This window comes from Theropithecus gelada, chromosome 3, assembly GCF_003255815.1.
Source record: "Theropithecus gelada isolate Dixy chromosome 3, Tgel_1.0, whole genome shotgun sequence".
NCBI lineage: Eukaryota > Metazoa > Chordata > Mammalia > Primates > Cercopithecidae > Theropithecus > Theropithecus gelada.
Window position 1 is genome coordinate 166,074,531 of NC_037670.1, and position 16,728 is coordinate 166,091,258.

At 43.9% G+C, this 16,728-nt stretch overlaps 1 protein-coding gene across 1 annotated transcript in view; it reads left to right on the forward strand.

The window, feature by feature from the left end:
• Window positions 1–681: 681 nt before the first annotated feature.
• Window positions 682–16,728, forward strand: part of AGK (acylglycerol kinase) — a 103,344-nt gene continuing 87,297 nt past the window's right edge. Inside the window, exons 1-2 of the mRNA XM_025379334.1 lie at window positions 682–917; window positions 5,382–5,496. Coding sequence (XP_025235119.1) covers window positions 5,396–5,496 — 101 coding nt within the window. The 5' untranslated portion in view covers window positions 682–917; window positions 5,382–5,395. The remainder of the gene's footprint in view (window positions 918–5,381; window positions 5,497–16,728) is intronic.

The following is a 16,728-nucleotide window of genomic DNA, read 5'->3' on the forward strand; positions in this document are numbered from 1 at the left end:
AGTTGGCTGACTGAATGCTGGAAGGAAGAAGGACCTGACTTGGTCCCCACACCAATCTGGGGGGCGAGTACAGAGTGTAAACTGTCTGGAGGTTGGCATTGGCCTAGCTTCTCCGTTGCTCTCTTGTTCTTTAGAATCCAATCAAGCACCTGTGGCCAGAGAGATGTGTAAAATGGAAACCAGTCCCACCAGCCCCTGACTGCACCCCTCAATGCCTTCTCGCCCTGTTTAATGTCATGTCCAAACTCCTGGCCGCGGTGGCCTGTCTGCACCTCTCCAGCTTCCTCGCTTGGCTTGGCCCTTCTCCTTAGCTCTCTCTGCCTCACCCGCACCGGCCTGCAACTCGCCAGACTGCCCCAGGTTTCTGAGCTTCTGCACAGGCCCTTCCCTCTCCAGGTTCTCTCCCCTGGATCTTTGCTTCAGCTGCTCCTTCTTGACATTCAGGTCTCAGACCAATGGCCCCGTACTCAGAAGGCCTAGCACAGGCCGCCTAATTTCACGCAGTTCTCCCCCAACCCGCGCTGCCTTCCGTCACCCGTTTTATTTTCTTCGTGGCACGGAGCACCATCTCCAACGGCCTTGTTCATTTAGTTAATTTATTTTCCGACTTAGTTCCAGGCGCTAAAGCAGTGTTACCTTGGCAGACTTCCCATCAAATATTATTGCGCAAAGGATGGATGGATGAAAGGAAGAGTGAGCCAATCAACGAGGGAACGCGGGGAAAGGCAGCCTCAGGGCGGCAGGCCCTGCCACCCCCACCGTCCCTGGGCATCCGAGCCGATTCCCGCCCCCGGCCCGCGCGCGCTCGCAGACCCGCGGCGGAACCCGAGGGCGGCGGCAGCGGTTTCCCTTGAACGAGCCGGGGAATCTGGAGGGAGCACACAGGAAAGGCAGAGCCGCGAGCTGGACCAGCCGTGGTGAGTGCAGCGGCGTCCGGGCGGGGAGCGGAGTGCGGGGCGCTGGGAACGGGCGCGCGAGCGGGATGGGAGTCGGAATGGGGGCCCGGGGCGCTGGGCGGAGCCTCTGGAGTCGCGCTGGGCCGAGAGCCTCGGGTACCCGAGCATCAGGCGTCGTGGGTGCAGGCGGCTGCGCGGCTTGAGAGTAGGGGGTGCGGGCCTGGCCGGCGCGGCGGGGGAGGGCCTCGCGCGGATCTCGTGGTCACTGCGGGAGTCAGCTGCCCTGGGTTCGAGTCCCAGAGCTGTCGCTAACTTGTGAACCCTCCCTCACTCCGTCCCTTGGACTTCAGTATAGTCCTTTGCAAAATGGGGCCAATAGTATCCCATCCATTGATGGGATGGTTGGTTCATTCATTCTGGCTATTTACTAGGTTCTGGTGCTGCAGATGGATAGACAGAACTTGCCCACGAGGGGTTCACTGTCTAGTGAGAAAAACATTTCCACCTGGATGCTCCACAGGCATGTCAAATTCAGTGTCTCTTAAACCGCACTACTCTTCTCCACAAACCTACCACTCAAATCTAAATGATTGAAATCACTATTCAATCAGTCACCCAAGCACAAAAACCTGGCTTGGTTCCTCCTCTTTCACTTCCTACAGTCAATGAACCACCAAGTGCTGCCAATTTCTGCTTTCTAAAGCCTTCCAAATCCATCCTTTATCTTGGTTTGTTCTTTTTTTTTTTTTTTTTTTTTTGAGACGGAGTCTTGCTCTGTCACCCAGGCTGGAGTGCGGTGGCCGGATCTCAGCTCACTGCAAGCTCCACCTCCCGGGTTCCCGCCATTCTCCTGCCTCAGCCTCCCGAGTAGCTGGGACTACAGGCGCCCGCCACCTCGCCCGGCTAGTTTTTTGTATTTTTAGTAGAGACGGGGTTTCACCGTGTTAGCCAGGATGGTCTCGATCTCCTGACCTCGTGATCCGCCCGTCTCGGCCTCCCAAAGTGCTGGGATTACAGGCTTGAGCCACCGCGCCCGGCCGGTTTGTTCTTTTAGGTGCCTAGAGATTATGGCAATAACTTCCTAATGGTTCTCTTTAGCTTTAATTTTAGCTTCTTCCAGTTCATTTTTCATTCTGCTACAAAGTGGTCTTTTAACAGTTCAAATATGATTATATCACCCACCTGCTTAAAGCTCATTAAAGGTTTTTCATTGTCTTCAAAATAATAGCCAAAGTCCTTAATGTGGGTTCAAGATCTTTTCTAATCCCCCCTGGTCCTCAATCCTTTATCTCTAAACCACTGTTTCTCAAAGTCTGGTGTAGTGGTGACCTCCATTACAACCAACATGGGAGTACTTGTTAAAAGTGAAGATGACAGCTTAATTCCAAAACAAATGAGACTCTTTGGGGAGGGGGCAGTTTCCAGGATTCTGTGTTTTTAACAAGTTCTGCACTAAAGGTTGAGAACCCCTGTTCTAGACACTCCAATTTTTACTCTGCTTTTGATGGGGTACAGGACACACTGCCCCAAAATATGACTCGTTGGCATTAGAGGAAACAACTGAAGCAGGAAAGTCACTTTGTGGCTTTCCACTCTTCTCCCCTGAAGCAGGCCATGAAATAATTCTTTGATCTTCTTCTGTACAAGACCCTCCTGTGAGAGGTGCTCATTCTATGAGTATAGGATTGAGGAAAGGAATGCCCTTATCTTTGAAGACACAGGTACACAGAGAAGAATCTGAACAAACAGGCCTTGCTAAGTTCTCCCTAGCGTATTACTGTTAGATCATACCCCCTTTTTCCAGTCATACTTCTCCATGGCCGTCCACTCTGCATCAAACCTAGCATAAAAATACATGAATTTACGTGTTTCTGGGTATTCATTTTCTTAGGAAGGTTCCTGTGTCACCTAAAACTTACCTTAAATAAATATGTATGTTTTTCTCTTGTTAATCTTTCTCTCGTTATAGGGGTCTCAGCCATGAACCTGGTTCTCCCCTCACTACCTACGTATGTTTCTCTCAACACACTTTACTGTCTTTTGTGCCTTTGTACACTCTCAGTTTGGGCTACTGTAAAAAAAAAAAAAAAACCAAAAACTGGGTGGCTTAAACAACAGAAATTTAATTCTCACAGTTCTGGAGACTGGAAGTCCAAAGTCAGGGTGGCAGCATGGTTGAGTGCTTGGTGACAGCCCTCTTCCTTGGTTTGTAGATATCTCCTGCTGTATCCTCACAATGCAGAGACACCATCTCTGTAGAATCTAGTCTTATAAGGACACTAATCCCTTTCATGGGAGCCACTCTCATGACCCAATTATCTCCCGAAGGCTCTATCTCCTAATACCATCTCACTGGGGATAGGGCTTCCATATCAGCATTTTTGGGGAACACAGCATTCAGACAATAGCATCCACAAAGCTCCTTCGTTACTTTAGTGACTCCTCCTCATTCTTCAGGGCTCAGGGAAGACTTCATTGACTGTGCGTCACCCCCTCAGCCCTAGACCAGGTTAGGTTCATTCTTGCAGACTCTCAGAAAGCCTTGTGCTGACTCATTTATCTCACTGTACTGCAATCATAATTGTATAATTGTGTTAGCATTGTGGGTTTGACAGTTGTGATTACTTGGGAACGAATGAGACCGGTTCTTCTCTGCCCTCACACTCAGCACAGAGCCTACCACATAGGTGTTCATTAAAGGGCTCTTGAATGAAGGAGTGATTTAGGGTCAGATGGAGAGGAGTTCAATAATTAGTTGGGGGTTTGGAATCATGTGTCAGCCTGACGGTGTATGGGATTCACAGGAAGATGGTCTCCCTGGCACTGGCTTCAGTGCTGCTTTCGATAAGGATGTTTCTTCCCTTGAGAGGAATTTTAACCAATGGAATTTAAAGGGAGTCATAAAAGAACTGGACTTTTAAGTGGAAACAGTTTCTTTTTCTTGGTCTATATACCTCACTAACAGATAGTCATAAAAATTTTTTTCTTAAATTTTTGTTTATCTAGAAAATAATTAAGTTCATTTTCAAAAACTTAGAAAGTACATTGCAATTTAAAAAATAAAATAAACATCACCCACCATTCCACAACCTAGAGGGATCTACTTTAAAATTTTGTTTTTGAGCCAGGTGCAGTGGCTTACGTCTATAATCCCAGCAATTTAGATGGCCAAGGTGGGATGATTGCTTGAGGCCAGGAGTTTGAGACCAGCCTGGGCAACATAGTGAGACCTTGTCTCTAACAAAAAATTAGCCAAGTGTAGTGGTACGTGCCTGTGGTTCCAGCTACTCGGGAGGCTGAGGCAGGAGATTTTTTTGGGCCCAGAAGTTATAGTGAGCTACGATTGTGCCACTGGACTCCATCCTGGATGACAGAGTGAGACCCTGTCTAAAAAAAAAAATTTGTTTTTGTTTAATTCTATTGGTTTTTTTTTAAATTTATACTCATGTTTGAACATAATTGGGATAATGCCAATTATATATGGCTTTTTATCCTGCTAATTTTACTTAACATTATGTTTTGGGTTTTTTCCACATCAGTACAAATTTGGGGTAAAAAAATATTTAATTGCTATTTAACTTATTCATTGAACAAATATTTCTTAAACAGCTATTGTATGCTGGATCTTACTTTAGGCACGGGATACAGCAGTGACCAGAATAATGTGCTTACTCTCATGGAGTTTACATTCCAGTAGGATTAGGCTAATAAACGAGCAAGTGAATATAAGCATCATCAAATAATAAGTGTCATGAAGAATAAAGATATTCTGTTATGTCACTCTGTTTTTTAGTAAAGTCTTCCTAATTTGCCTTCTTTAAAGGAGTGTATGAGTGTCTATCATTTTATTATGTCATCAGTGAATATGATCATTTAAAAAATTATTTTGGTCAATAATGATCTCTGTAATTTGCATGTCTTTGATTATTCAGGAAGTTGAACATTTTTAGATAGCCATGTGCATTGCCTCTTCATTGAATTTTCTATACATGTTTTCTGTTTCTTTTCCTGTTGAGGACCTGGTATTTTCTTCTATTTTGAACTCGCCCTTCGTATTATTATTGTGTTTTTGGGACACTTATGATGGATAGACAAATGTATACTCTTAAACAGTGGTACAGTGAGGCTGTAAGGAGTCAGAAAAACCAGAGGAAGCCTGGAATTCCCTTCCTCTCTTTCTGCCCCATCCCTCTTCCTTCTATTACCATGAGGAAAAAGTGATCAGAGAGGGAAGAAGTATAGGTTAGGTGGAAATACGTGAAGGAAGAAAGAAAGGTGGATGTGTGGGTGGGTGAGAAGATGAAGATGATGGGAATAGAAGGGAGAAGATGAGCTAAGGCCAGAGGAGAAATGGTAAGGAGGAAGAGGAATGAGTGGGAAAAAGAGTGGGAGAGGATAAAAGAATGGAAGATAGAGGAATAGGGACATTACATGAAGATCATGGATAATTTTTTTTTTTTTCTTTTTCTGCCTCTACTAACCTAGCAAATCTCTAGAAGATGACGGTGTTCTTTAAAACGCTTCGAAACCATTGGAAGAAAACTACAGCTGGGCTCTGCCTGCTGACCTGGGGAGGCCATTGGCTCTATGGAAAACACTGGTAATTATCTGACAGCCCCACTCCACCTTTGCACCCACAGCGAAACAGCCCCAAAGAGCTTCGGGTTAAAATCTTGTTCAGCTGTGCTTGTCTCTATAAAACACGTGGTGTAAAAGAAAAATCAATGCGATTCAAAGCAAAAACGAAGACTTCTTGTACCCAGAGCTGGAACTACATGTGTACTCATATCCAGTGGATAGAGAATAAAGTAGATCAGAAAGGAAGCTATTTTTATTCATTACATTTATAGTTGAAGAAATTAAGACATCCTAGAGAAAGATAAGTCCTTTCCCAAGTTAGTAGTGTAAACACCAAAAATCTGAGACAGGGCTTAGTCAATTTAGTAAGTTTATTTCACCAAGGTTAAGGACGTGTGCCTGTGACACAGCCTCACGAGGTCCTGATGACATGTGCCCAAGGTGGTCTGAGCACAGCTTGGTTTTATACATTTTACGGAGATATGACACATCAATATATGTAAGATGAACATTGGTTTTGGTCTGGAAAGGTGGAACAACTTGAAACAAAAGCGAGACAGCTGAAAGTAGGGAGGAAGCTTCCAGGTCATAGGTAGATAAGAGACAAATGGTTGCATTCTTTTGAGTTTCTGATTGGTCTCTCCCAAGTAGGCAATCAGATATGTATGTATCTCAGTAAGCAGAGGGATGACTTTGAATAGAATGGGAGGCGGCAGGGCGCGGTGGCTCACGCCTGTAATCCCTGCACTTTGGGAGGCCGAGGCAGGTGGATCCTTTGAGGTCAGGAGTTAGAGACCAGCCTGGCCAACATGGTGGAACCCCATCTCTACCAAAAATACAAAAATTAGCCAGACAGTAGTGCACACCTGTAGTCCCAGCTGCTCGGGAGGCTGAGGCAAGAGAATTGCTTGAGCCTGGGAGGCTGGGATTGTGATGAGCTGAAATCAGGCCACTGCACTCCAGCCTGGGTGGGAGAGTGAGACCCTGTCTCAAAAAAAAAGAATGGGAGGCACTTTTGCCCCAAGCAGTTCCCAGCTTGACTTTTTTTCTTTAGCTTAGTGATTTTGAGGCCCCAAGATTTATTTTCCTTTCACAGTAGTAAGCAAGGACTGGAACTCATGTCTCCCTGGCATTTTATTCCTTCCATTTCTTACTATAGTCTCTTGATCTGTCATCAAGGGACACTTACTGAATTTGTTCCTCTATCCCCTGTGACTATCCTCATCTATCCCATTAGCCTACATTGATTTAAATGAGAAGTAGACTTTCAAACCTTTTGTTTAAATAAAGAATTCAGAGGAGTCATGGATTTTATTAGTCTTCATGCATGGAGGGAGAAGAAAGTGCCAAAGCTCCTCTTCTAGTTTAACACAGTAATAAGATTTAAATAAACAGGTAAGTTTTTGTATACAAATTATACAAATTATGATGGCAGCCAATCAAATTGCAGTCTTTTGGAGATTAAGGACTACATTTTAAGTATGTAGCAACACTAAAATCCAGATGTCTTAAATGACTGCTTTGTTGAACAGAAAACAGGACAATTACTCTTTGAACTAAAAGTCTTAACATTGGAAAAGAGATTCATATTGATATTTTGTGAACACTCTCAATTCACCACTGTGAGAATAACTTTATGATACAACGTGATGTCTGCTTTTTTTGCAGCTGTGGAAAAATTGGAATATATTTCCCTTCTTTTCTTTCTAAGTATTGTCAAGGCCAGATGCTCAAATTCCATTAGCCAGCATCTAAGGAAAAGAGCAGACGTAAGAAGTTTAAAATTTGTAGTTAAGAAAAGGGTGGAGCAGATATTTTAACAAATAGAGCATGGAATGTTTGGCTTCTCCTTTTTCTAACTACACTTGAGTCCTTAAGGCCCCTTTGCAGGCGCATCCAATCTAGGTCATGGCTAGGTCAGTCGGGGGGAATTCCCACCCACTGAGGATTCCTGCTGTTTCTAGGTAAAGATTCGAGGAACTGTGTACTCTGTTCAGGATGTCTTTAGAGGAACCATGATAAGTTCTTGCCCACGTAACCTTGAGACTTTAAAAAAGGACCATTAAGTCTTCAGGACTAATGGAGGCCTTGTTCTAAATTGGATCTGAAACAGCTTGAGCCAGAAGTGTGGTGGCAGCCTGGAGGCCTCATTTTGCTCTTTCTCCACCCTTGACGTTCAGTGTTGCTGCTGCAAATGCAAACGCCTGTTGTCCTATTGCTCTTCTTTTTCTCAGACTGTTCTCTTGCATGATTTGGTACTATTTAGCCTTTTTTTAAAAATTGTGAAAAAACACGGGACATAAACATTTTCACCTTAACCATTTGTAAATCTACAGTTTGATGGTGTTAAGTATATTCACATTGTTGTTCAACAGATCTCTAGAACTTTTTCATCTTGCAAAACTGAAACTCTATACCCATTGAACAACTGCCCATTCCTGCCCCATCCCAGCTGCCCTTGACAACCACTATTCTACTTTCTGTTTCTAGGAATTTGACCACTTTATACTTTGTGTCAGTGAGTCATATAGTATTTATCTTTTTGTGGTTGGCTTCTTTCACTTAAAATGTCCATAATGTTTATCTTTACCTTTTCTTTTTTTTTTTTTTTGAAATGGAATCCTGCTCTGTCACCCAGGCTGGAGTGCAATGGTGTGATCTTGGCTCACTGCAACCTCTGCCTCCCAGGTTCAAGTGATTCTCCTGCTTCAGCCCCCCAAGCAGCTGCGACTACAGGCGCGTGCACCATGCCTGGCTAATTTTTCCATTTTTAGTAGAGACAGGGTTTTACACTGTTGGCCAGGCTGGTCTCGAACTCCTGACCTCAGGTGATCTGCCCGCCTTGGCCTACCAAAGTGCTGGGATTACAGGTGTGAGCCACCGTGCCCGGCCTATATTATCTCTAAATGTAAAGATACATTCTTTATGTTTAAAGAGGTATGGGCTTTATATCTGTCAATGGACATTTTAGTTACTTTTACCTCTTGACTATTGTGAAACATGCTACAATTAACTCGAGTGTACAGATACCTGTTGGAGATCCTGTTTTTAATTGTTTTGGATATATGCCCAGAAGTGGGATTGCTAGATCATATGGTAGCCTATTTTTAATTTTTTGAAGAGCCTTCATACTGTTTTTCCATTGTAGCTCATCATTTTACAATCCCACCAACAGTGTACAAGGTTTTCAGTTTCTCCACACCCTCATTATTTTCTGTTTGTTTGATATGGGCTATCCTTATGGGTGTGAGATGATATGTCATTGTGGTTTTGGTTTGCATCTCTCTAATGATTAAGGAAGTTGAGCATCTTTTCACATGCATGTTGGCCATTTAAAAATCTTTGGAGAAATGTCTGTTCAAGTCCTTTTTCCATTTTTAATTGAGTTTTTTTTGTTGTTGTTGTTGGCTTGTAAGAGTTCTTTATGAATTCCAGATACTAACCCCTTGTGAGATTATAGAATTTAGAATATATTGTTTCCTATTCTGTAGCTGGCCTTTTTACACGATTGATCATGTCCTTTGATATATGTTGTTTTTAGTTTGGTTAAGGCCCATTTGTCTACTTTTGCTTTTGTTTGTCTCTGCTTTTGGTGTTATATTTAAGAAACCATTGCTAAATCCGGTGTCAGGAAGCCTTTCCCTGTGTGTTCTTCTAGGAGTTTTATATTGGGTCTTACATTTCGGTCTTTAACAGATTTTGAGTTAATTTTTTTATATGATATAAGATAGGGGTTCAGCTTCATTATTTTCCATATGGATATCTAGTTTTCTCAATACCATTTGTTGAAGAGACTGTCCTTTCCCCATTGTGTGGTCTTGGCATCCCTGTTGAAGATCATTTGACCATATAGATGAGGATTTATTTCTGGGCTCTCTGTGTTCATTAGTCTATATATCTGTATTTATGCCAATACCACACTGGTTTGATTACTGTTGCTTTGTAATATATTTTAAATTTCCGTAAGTATGAGGCTTCCATCCTTGTTCTTTTTCAAGATTGTTTTGGATATTTGGGGGTTTCTTGAGATTCCATGTGAATTTTGGGACAGTTTTTCTATTTTTGCAAAAAATGTCATTGGGATTGCATTGAATCTGTACATTGCTTTGTAGAATAGACATTTTAACAATATTAAGTCTTCTAATTTATGAACATGGGATGTCTTTTTATTTAATTATCCTCTTTAATTTCTTTCAGCAGTGTTTTGTAGTTTTTAACATGTCTTTTACCTACTTGCTTATGTTTATTCCTAAGTATTTCATTCTTTTGACACAATTGTTAATGGGATTGTGTTCTTAATTTCCTTTTCAGATTGTTCATTCTTAGGATATAAAAATATAACTGATTTTTGTGTGGTGTGTATTCTGCGACTTTGCTGAATTTATTAGTTCTAACAGCTTTTTTTTTTTTTTTTTTTTTTTTGGGTGTAGAATCTTTAGGGTTTCTACATATAAGATTATGTCAGGCCGGGCGCGGTGGCTCACGCCTGTAATCCCAGCACTTTGGGAGGCCGAGGCGGGCGGATCACAAGGTCAGGAGATCGAGACCACGGTGAAACCTCGTCTCTACTAAAAATACAAAAAATTAGCCGGGCGCGGTTGTGGGCGCCTGTAGTCCCAGCTACTTGGGAGGCTGAGGCAGGAGAATGGCGGGAACCCGGGAGGCGGAGCTTGCAGTGAGCTGAGATCCGGCCACTGCACTCCAGCCTGGGCGACAGAGCCAGACTCCGTCTCAAAAAAAAAAAAAAAAAAAAAAAAAAAAGATTATGTCATCTGTGAATAGGGATAATTTTACCTCTTCCTTTCCAATTTGGATACCTTTATTTCTTGTTCTTGCCTCATTGCTCTGGCTAGAACTTCCTGTGCTATGTTGAGTAGAAGTGGTGAGTAACATCTTTGTCTTATTCCTGATCTTAGAAGAAAAACTTCCAGTGTTTCAAAATTGGGTATGATGTTAGCTGTGGGCTCATGATATATGGCCTTTATTATGCTGTGATACTTTACCTTTTGTTGCCCTCCCCCCATTTTTTTGCCTATATATCCCCAACCTTTTCACAGAACAGTGCTCACGTTCTTTATACCAAACTTGTTTTTACCATGAGAAAGTCTTACCCTGTCGTCTTCTTGAGTGGAAGCTGCCTTGTCCTTTCTTTCTTCTTCTTCTTTTTTTTTTTTCCCCCGAATCAGGTCATTTTATTATTGTGGTTTTTACACATTTTATTTTAATAGTTTTTGGGCAACAGGTGGTGGTTTTTGGTTACGCAGATAAGTTCTTTAGTGGTGGTTTCTGAGATATTGGTGTACCTGTTACTGGAGCAGTGTACACTGTACCCAGTGTGTAGTCTTTTATTCCTCACCCAACTCCCACCTTTCCCCTGAGTCCCCAGAGTCCCTTATATCATTCTCATGCCTTTGTGTCCTCATAGCTTAGCTCTCACTTATAAATGAGAATATATGGTATTTGGCTTTCCATTCCTGAGTTACTTCACTTAGAGTAATGGTCTCCAACTCCATCCAGTTTGCTGCAAATGCCATTATTTCATTTTATGTTATGGCTGAGTAGTATTCCATGGTGTATATATACCACCTTTTCTTTAGCCACTCGTTGGTTGATGGGCATTTAGGTTGGTTCCATATTTCTGCAGTTGCAAATTTTGCTGCTATAAACATGCATATGCAAGTGTCTTTTTCATATAATGACTTCTTTTCCTTTGGGTAGATATCCAGTAGTGGGATTGCTGGATTTAATGGTAGTTCTGCTTTTAGTTATTTAAGGAATCTCCATACTGTTTTCCATAGTGGTTGTACTAATTTACATTCCCACTAGCAGCGTAAGTGTTCCCCTTTTACCACATCCATGCCAACATCTGTTATTTTTTAATTTTTTAATTACGGCCATTCTTGCAGGAGTATGGTGGTATCTCATTTTTTTTAAATTTGCATTTCCCTGATAATTAGTGATATTGAGCATTTTTTTCATATACTTGTTGGCTATCTGTGTATCTTTTGAGAATTGTCTATTCATGTCCTTAGGCCACTTTTTGATGGAATTATTTGCTTTTTTCTTGCTGATTTGTTTGAGTTCCTCTGCAGTGGAGTGCCAGTGGGGAACAAGGACCTCTTCTCCAAGGCCCTGTGTGATCAGAGGCTGCCTTCTGTTGGGGTTTAGGTGCAAACTTTCCCTACTGCGTCTAGTGCTGCAATTTTGTCTGTGCTGTGAGAAACTACCCACAAGCAGAAGGATCTGGAACTCAAGGCCTGCTTTTCAGATTCTTTTGTACCATGAAGTGATTCCTTGATGTCGTGCTCTCCTGCTCCTCCTAGGGATGGGGCTTTCTGAGAACCAAAGTGCAATGATTGTTACTGGTCTTCTGGATCTAGCCACCCAGCAGGGATAGCGGGCTCTGGGCTGGTGCTGGAGAATGTCTGCAAAGAGTCCTATGATGTAATCCATCTTCAGGTCTGTCAGCCATGGGTACCGGCACCTGCTCTGGTGGAAGTGGCAGGTGAATGATGTAGACTCTGTGAGGATCCTTGGCTGTAGATAGGTTTAGTGTGCTGGCTTTCTTGAATGCTGGTTATGCAAGTAGTGAAGTTGTCACATGGATAGACTCAGGACGTTTGGTTAGCCAGGATGTTGCAGGCAGTGGTGTTAGCTGTTGTTTTCTCCTTCCTGGTAGCAGTGTTACTCTGTCATGAGTTGTGGTAATGGCCTGAGTTGGTTGACCTTCAGCCAGGAGGTGGCACTTGCAAGAGAACACCAACTGCGGTAGTAATAGTGGGATTTGAACTTGCCCTAAGTTGGGGCAAGTATTCTGGTTTCTCAGGTAATGGGTGGGGCCATAAAACTCCCAAGAGTTTCTATATTTTGTGTTCAGCTACCAGGGCTCATAGAGAAATACCTTCAGGTGGGGGCAGGGTTAGGTGGGTCTGAGCTAAGACTGTCCTTGGGGAGGGCTTGCTGTGGCCACTGTGGGGTATGGGGAGGTGGTTCTCAGGCCAGTGGGGTTATGTTCCAGAGGGTATTATGGCTGCTTCTGTTGTGCCGTGTAGTTCACCAGGGAAGTAGGGGATAGCTGGTAGTGAAAGGCCTCATCCAGCTCCCACGCATTTAGTGAGGCTGTTCTCACTTCCAGAGCGCTCTGCTAACAGTGCCAAGTTTAGATCCAGGCAGCCTGTGCGCAGAACTCAGACCTGCCCCAGGTCATAAGCTTCCCCGCTGAGAAAGCAGGCAAGGCTTTCAGGCCACACTCTTCACACTTGTCTGCCCACAATGTTGGTGGCTCCTGCAAGATATAGTCAGGGATGGCATCTGTGGGCTTGAGCTGGAGACTGGGTGTGCCTACAAGGTTCTTCCTGCTGCTGCTTCTACTTTTTAATTTCACACAGTTCCCTACATTTGTTCCAGCTCTGTGTGAGGTTAAATCCTTTGCCCATGATCTGGATTTTCAAATTCCCTGGTGGGGATGTGTGTTCAGAGGCAGGTTTTCCCACCTCACACTTTGGGGAATCACAGTTTTTCCTCTGTCTTGCAGCATTTGCAACAGTGTGTCACTTCTTTCAAAGGATCTGTGAATTCTTTCAGTTTTCCTGGTACATTCCTGTGGTGGTTCTTGGAACAAAAGATCACAGTGTGATTCTCCACACACTGTTCTGTCTGTCCAGGTGGGAGATGCAATGCACATTAGCCCTGCCTTTTATCCGTCATCTTGCTCCCATCTCTGTCCTTTCAAATGGGATCGGGGTGTAAGGATGTTGGGATTCTCCTGGCCCTTCAGTAGCTGTTCCAAACCATTTATCTTCCATCTTATACATCTTCCATCCTTCAAGCCTTATATCTGGCTATCTAATAAAACCATAAATATTCCAGCCTTCTAGGATTTCGGTTACATTCAGCTTAGGCTTTGGTGCCTGACTTATCAATGTCACTTTCTTTCTAAGTCCTGTTATCTTCCCGGACACCCTGAGTGTCCATATGGATGACCTACCTAACAACCTACCCCCACTTTCCTTGACTTCTCCTGTATCTGCAGCTTTGACCCACTACTCCACCTTCTTCCAACTTCACCCCCTTCTCATTGGTTGAATGCTAAACTTTATCACTTGCCCCTGTTCCACTTCGGTATCCCATTGTGTCATTACGGCCTGCTATTATTCCAGTTTTTTCATTCCATTACTTCTGCTCTTCAGTGTTATTAGGATGTCTTGTCCCTTGGCGCCTCTGTTTTCTTCCCAATCTATCACTCTCCTTGCTTTTCATCTTTTATATCGTAGATTCCTTGATCCAACACATCATACGTTCCTCAACTCCATTTTTCACGTCATTCCTGGGCTTTTTAATCTCTCATTTCCTCTCATTTTCACAACTAAAGGTTTGTTTTTGTTTTTGTTGTGTTTAGAGATGGGATCTCGCTCTGTCACCCAGGCTGGAGCGCAGTGGTGCGAGCATAACTCACTGCAGCCTCAAAATCCTGGGCTTGGCCGGGCGCGGTGGCTCAAGCCTGTAATCCCAGCACTTTGGGAGGCCGAGACGGGCGGATCACGAGGTCAGGAGATCGAGACCATCCTGGCTAACCCGGTGAAACTCCGTCTCTACTAAAAAGTACAAAAAACCAGCCGGGCGAGGTGGCGGGCGCCTGTAGTCTCAGCTACTCGGGAGGCTGAGGCAGGAGAATGGCGTAAACCCGGGAGGCGGAGCTTGTAGTGAGCTGAGATCTCTGGCCACTGCACTCCAGCCTGGGCGACAGAGCGAGACTCCGTCTCAAAAAAAAAAAAAAAAAAAAATCCTGGGCTCAAGTGATCTTCCCACTTCAGCCTCCTGAGAAGCTGAGACTATAGGTGCATGACAGCACACTCTGCTGATAAAACTTTTTGAATAGGTTCTCTCTGCTTTCCTATCTCCCACTCATGCCACATCCTCTCCAATTTTCATTATAATTATTTTCACCAGTTTTATTTTGCATTCCTCTTGACCACTGTGTTAGTCTGTTCTCATGCTGCTAATAAAGATACCTGAGACTGAGTAATTTATAAAGGGAAGAGGTTTAATTGACTCACAGTTCCACATGCTGGGGAGGCCTCAGGAAACTTATAGTCATGACAAAACGGGAAGCAAACACATCCTCCTTCACATGATGACAGCAAGGAGAAGTGCTGAGCAAAAGGGGGAAAGCCCTTTATAAAATCATCCGATCTTGTGAGAACTCACTTTCATGAGCACAGGGTGGAGGTAACCACCCCCATGATTCAATTACCTCCTGTTGGGCCCCTCCCATGACACATGGGGATTACGGAAACTGTAGTTCAGGATGAGATTTGGTGGGGACACAGCCAAACCATATCAGCCACTCAGCTTTAGACCCTGTTGACTCTCCTTGAAATGCTTCACTTTTTTGTCTTTTGACTCCCCAAATCCTGTTTTTCCTTCTCTGTCTCTGCCTGTTTCTTCTCTTCTCCTTTGTTACTTCTTTTTTTTCTTTCTTTTTTTTTTTTTTTGAGATGGAGTTTCGCTCTTGTTGCCCAGGCTGGAGTGCAATGGCATGATCTCAGCTCTCCGCAACCTCTGCCTCAGTCTCCTGAGTAGCTGGGATTACAGGCATGCGCCACCACGCCTGGCTAATTTTGTATTTAGTAGAGACAGGGTTTCTCCATGTTGGTCAGGCTGGTCTTGAACTCCCGACCTCAGGTGATCCTCCCACCTCTGCCTCCCAAAGTGCTGGGATTACAGGTGTGAGCCACCGTGCCCAACCTCCTTTGTTACTTTTCTCTTCCCATCTACTCAGGCATTAGAGGAGTAGCTCTCTAGAACTCTGCCCTAGGCCTTCTTCTTACTTTATATCCTCTTCCTGCATGATCTCATCACTCATGATGTTTTCAGTTACCAGCAATATGAAGCCATCTCCCAGATTTTTGTCTCTATAAAGACCTCTTTTGAATTGCAGACCTGTATATACATTCAGCTACTTATTTGTCTATTTGGATGCTTCACGGGTGCCTCAAACTTAACAGATGAAAAATAAAGTAAAAAGCTTTCCTGCCAAACCTGTTCCTTCCCAGTAATTGGTACCACTCACCATCCAATTTCCCAAACTAGGCCAGGCGTGGTGGCTCACACCTGTAATCCCAGCACTTTGGGAGTCCAAGGCAGGCGGATCAACTAAGGTCAGGAGTTTGACACCAGCCTGGCCAACATGGCGAAACCCTATCTCTACTAAAAATATAAAAATTAGCTGGGTGTGGTGGCGCATGCCTGTAATCCCAGTTACTCGGGAGGCTGAGGCAGGAGAATTGCATGAACCCAGGAGGCAGAGGCTGCAGTGAGCCGAGATCACACCATTGCACTCCACACTCTACCTGGGTGACAGAGAGAGACTCTGTGTCAAAAAAAAAAAAAAAAAAAGGCCGGGCGCGGTGGCTCACGCCTGTAATCCCAGCACTTTGGGAGGCCGAGGCGGGCGGATCACAAGGTCAGGAGATCGAGACCACGGTGAAACCCCGTCTCTACTAAAAATACAGAAAATTAGCCGGGCGCGGTTGTGGGCGCCTGTAGTCCTAGCTACTCGGGAGGCTGAGGCAGGAGAATGGCGTGAACCCGGGAGGCGGAGCTTGCAGTGAGCCGAGATCGCGCCACTGCACTCCAGCCTGGGCGACAGAGCGAGACTCCGTCTCAAAAAAAAAAAAAAAAAATTCCCAAACTAGGAATTTATGCATTATCCTTTATCCTCCTTCATTCCCCGCATCCAGGTCATACATTATAAAGGATTTTGCTCCCTCTACATCTCTTAATGTATTGAGTTTCTTTTTCCTGTCCTCACTGTCATGGCTTTTGTCCATACTACTATCATCTCTTGCCTGGGTCCTTAATAATGGCCTCCTCACTGTTCTGGCACCTACTTTGCCGGTTTCTAATCTATTTTGGACACTGTTGCTAGAGTAATCCTTTGTAAGTACAGATTGCTATTGCTTTGAGACTCGAAGCACAATATTCTTACCAGCTCTACATGTGCTTGGCCCCTGCATACATCTCTGGACTTGCAACATTTTATACTTTAACACATGGACCTTTCCTATCTTCCAAAGTGACATGTTCTTTCTGTTTCAGGATTTCTTGGAATGTCTTTGCACATGCTGTTCTCCGTGGAACACTGTGACTTTCTCTTCTTCCTTAGGCAACTATCATTCCTCCAAGTCTCAAATGTTATTTCTTTAAGCAAGCCTTCCTTGTCCCCTCTAGTCAGGATTAGACAATCCTCTTA